General features: G+C 48.7%; 1 protein-coding gene across 1 annotated transcript in view; it reads right to left on the reverse strand.

Annotated features, from left to right (window-relative positions):
- The window catches only part of LOC132028158 (uncharacterized), a 28,480-nt gene extending 25,972 nt beyond the window's left edge, over positions 1–2,508 (reverse strand). Inside the window, 1 exon segment of the mRNA XM_059416772.1 lies at positions 2,314–2,508. Coding sequence (XP_059272755.1) covers positions 2,314–2,508 — 195 coding nt within the window.
- Positions 2,509–3,315: the final 807 nt, after the last annotated feature.

Raw genomic sequence — 3,315 nt, forward strand, 5'->3', positions numbered from 1 at the left:
GGGAAAGCAGACAAAGCAATCTTACAGAAGCAGAACTGGCCAGTTAGCCCGCGAAACTAACTGGTTAACAGGATAAAAATGCACTTCTAGCCAGGGGGGTTCTTTTGGTCTTTCAGGACAGGATTTAGCACTGCTTTCCATGAAGAAAGACGTAGGACCTAAAGGGAACCGCTCACAGGCAGGTAGCAGAGCAGTGTGGACACCGCCGGCTCTCCTAGATGATCCTGCAGGCTCAGCGCAGTAGTTATGCTATCATTCTATGGAGATAGATGACACAAGTCTTAATAGATTTTCCTGAGCAGGGTACCATGGGGCATCCGGCGGATTGAGTGTCTTACATTGGCTGGGCCCGGGGAGAAGGCCTCTGCCTCTCCAAACCCTCAACTCCCACCCCTCTGGCAAGAGCCGGGTGGGGCTGGCGGCTTCCCACTTTGCTGTCTGGCCATCCACCGGCAAGCCCTCGGGCGTGGTAACTCAGAGAGGACAACCTTTGAAACATGTCCCTCTGGCCTTTATGGAATTAGGGCCAAGCAACTCTGTCTCCTTGGGACTCAGAATTGCACTACAGAGGAACCCCTGAAGCAGCCCATCCATTTGCTTTCCCCAACCTGTCCCGCACCCCCGCTTCCCCCCTGGCTATGAGATGTATCTGGATGGGTGAGGGCCTTGCCAAGGGCAGCAAGGCCTGGTTTCAAAGCCCTGAAGAAGTAATCCCTGGGACATTTCACCGTCCACAGGGCACACAGTACCTTCCTTGTCTGGGCTCTAGGAAAACTCGGAAGGTAGTCGGACGTTCACACGGCTTCACTATCTTCAGAATTTTTCTTCCTCTTGCTGCTGTGGTTGAACTTTTCAAAATTCTAGTCCCTGTGGCCCACAAGCATTTTACTACAAAATAAGAAGCTTGTTCAAGTTCATTGGTTCACAAAGAATATCCATTCTGAGCGCTGCGCAGGGGGTCACGGGGAACGAAGCACTTGCCAGCCTCTGTATGACTCGGGAGTTGAGAAGGAGGGCAGCACAGCTCCCCCTGGGCAAAGCCCAGCATTAACCACCTTTGCAGGAATGGGAGCAAAATGACCAAGTGATGTTACGGAAGTCAGACTTGCCCGTACACCTCACGCATCAGTGTTTGGTTGCCAGCTTCGGTCCTGGGCTCTCCAAGCAACAGACGCTGACTGGGGCCAAGCTGGAATTCCTTAGCAATGCTCGTCCTGGGGGCTTATGCTCAAGCATTGGGGAGACAGAACAGAGGACAGGGTCCTTCATGCTGGCTCTCTTAACAAAGATCGGGAAAAAGAGTGACGTCTACATATGTATATCTGGGGGGAGACACAGAAATTTGAGAGCACAGGCCCTGTGAAGCTTGCTTGGTCATACATTGCATGTCCCACTAGCATGTTCCATGGTCACCCATGGGCGTGACTTTTAGTGTTCTACTGACGGGAAAGTCATTGAAAAGTTAGCGCTGGGGTCCACCTTGGCACACACTGGTTCGGTTGGATCTTGGCCAGTCTTCATAGTTGAGGGCACTTTTGGTCAAGCATCCCCCTTCCAGGTTCCAAAATATGTTGCAAGGTGTGCTACTCAAGGGGCTAGGGTTTCAGCTGTCAAGGAACTCTGAAGTTTGCTAGCAGGTTGAGGACACCCAAGTCCAGTCTCTGCTCTGTCTCAAGCCAATGTCTAAGACACTGGTTTGGAAGCAAAGAAAACTTTGCTTATCAGAAGGGTGGCCCAGTGAGAAGGCTGGGGATGATTCCCAAAGCCCCCTTTCCCTGCTGAGCCTAGGGACAGCTTATCTGTGTTTGAAAGACTGTTTGAAACAGTCTGGAGGCATGTACTCTTCCAAACAATGAGGTGCCTTTCGGGGCCTGGTACCATGAGGTACCTTGGATTACTTCAAGTCAAATGTTATGGCTCATTCCCCACTAGGTTTCCACAATCAATGCATAAACAGAGAGTAGGGGTAAAAAAGGCATAGTTAATGATTGAACGAACATGCAGTTAAGAGGTGCATAAAACATAATTGCCTAAAACAGAACTTGGAGCTAAGTTAATAATGCAACCAAGGCAACCCTCATCCTGCTTATGCTTTCGAAAGAGGTCCAGGAGCCAAGTGTCTGTCCTCCTGACACAGAGGAGGAGACACGGCCTTGTGCCTTCTGATCCCTTTATTCTCAAAGAAAACTGTGATGCCCCCTTATTTGCAGCTCATGATCACAGATGGGCTCAGAATTTAGACAAGAGAATGAATCCAGCTTAATACTCTGTTGCTACCATTACTGACACCTGAGTCTCCGTCCCCTGCTCTACCTCTTGTGGCTCGGTACAAAAACCTTTTTTCTCCTTTCTTGCTGTGGCATGCTTAAGACCAATTTCTACAGATATTGGTGAATAGACCTCTATCCCTTCACGCCTAAGATGATTCAAGTTCACCCAACTTGATATTGTTAGGTCGGCGGCCCTGGGAATGCAGGAGGAACAATAAAATGGCCGCCAGGCCGCCATCTTCCCCTACCCAGGACTTTCCCACCAGAAGGACATCTGTCAAGGACACATCACTTTGAGCAAACGGAAACCTATGCAAGAAACAGAAACCAGCCGCTTTGGGACTTTCCAACCCCCAACCTCTAGCCTTACCAAATACGGTTATGAGCCCCCACCCTGCCTTGGCCCAATAAAAACTCACCCAACCCCTTCCCACCGGCAACTTCCCCGACTCACCTCTCCTGAGTCACAGAACTTCACCCGAGGGCGCCTTTAATAAACCTTGCCTCGCGCCTGTCTCGCCTGCTGTCATGTGTGTCTCACCTGTAAAACCTTACAGATACCAAGATCTTTTTCCATGTGTTCATGTTTGTCTTTAAATCATCAGCTTTCCCTTCTGCTGCTCAAGGATCTACATTTGGGGTTCATGCTTCAATGTATAGATAATTTATACATAGATAAAATAAATTAAAACAGACTTATAAAGTTTGCCATTACAGTAAATTATTGTGCAGCAATTTGAGATTCTTAATACAAGCTTATCACTTTCCATTTCACTCTGAAGATGTTGGTAGCAAGAACAGTTTGCTAATAGGCCTAAGGCCTACGTGCTTTTATTATGATTTTTCCTTTAATTTATGATACAAGATTCTTTCATACTCTGATTCCGTTCTGTGATCCCATGATACCATGGCCAGGGGTCTACCTGCCTTTGATGCGCTCACTCCTCTTGGGGTGTTGGCATTCTTTCCTGAGCTGCCGTGGTGCAGAGTAGGGGAAGGCTGCATCAGATCTTTGAATGTGGCCATTTTTCTGGAGGGAGGACTT

This window comes from Mustela nigripes, chromosome 12, assembly GCF_022355385.1.
Source record: "Mustela nigripes isolate SB6536 chromosome 12, MUSNIG.SB6536, whole genome shotgun sequence".
NCBI classification, from domain to species: domain Eukaryota; kingdom Metazoa; phylum Chordata; class Mammalia; order Carnivora; family Mustelidae; genus Mustela; species Mustela nigripes.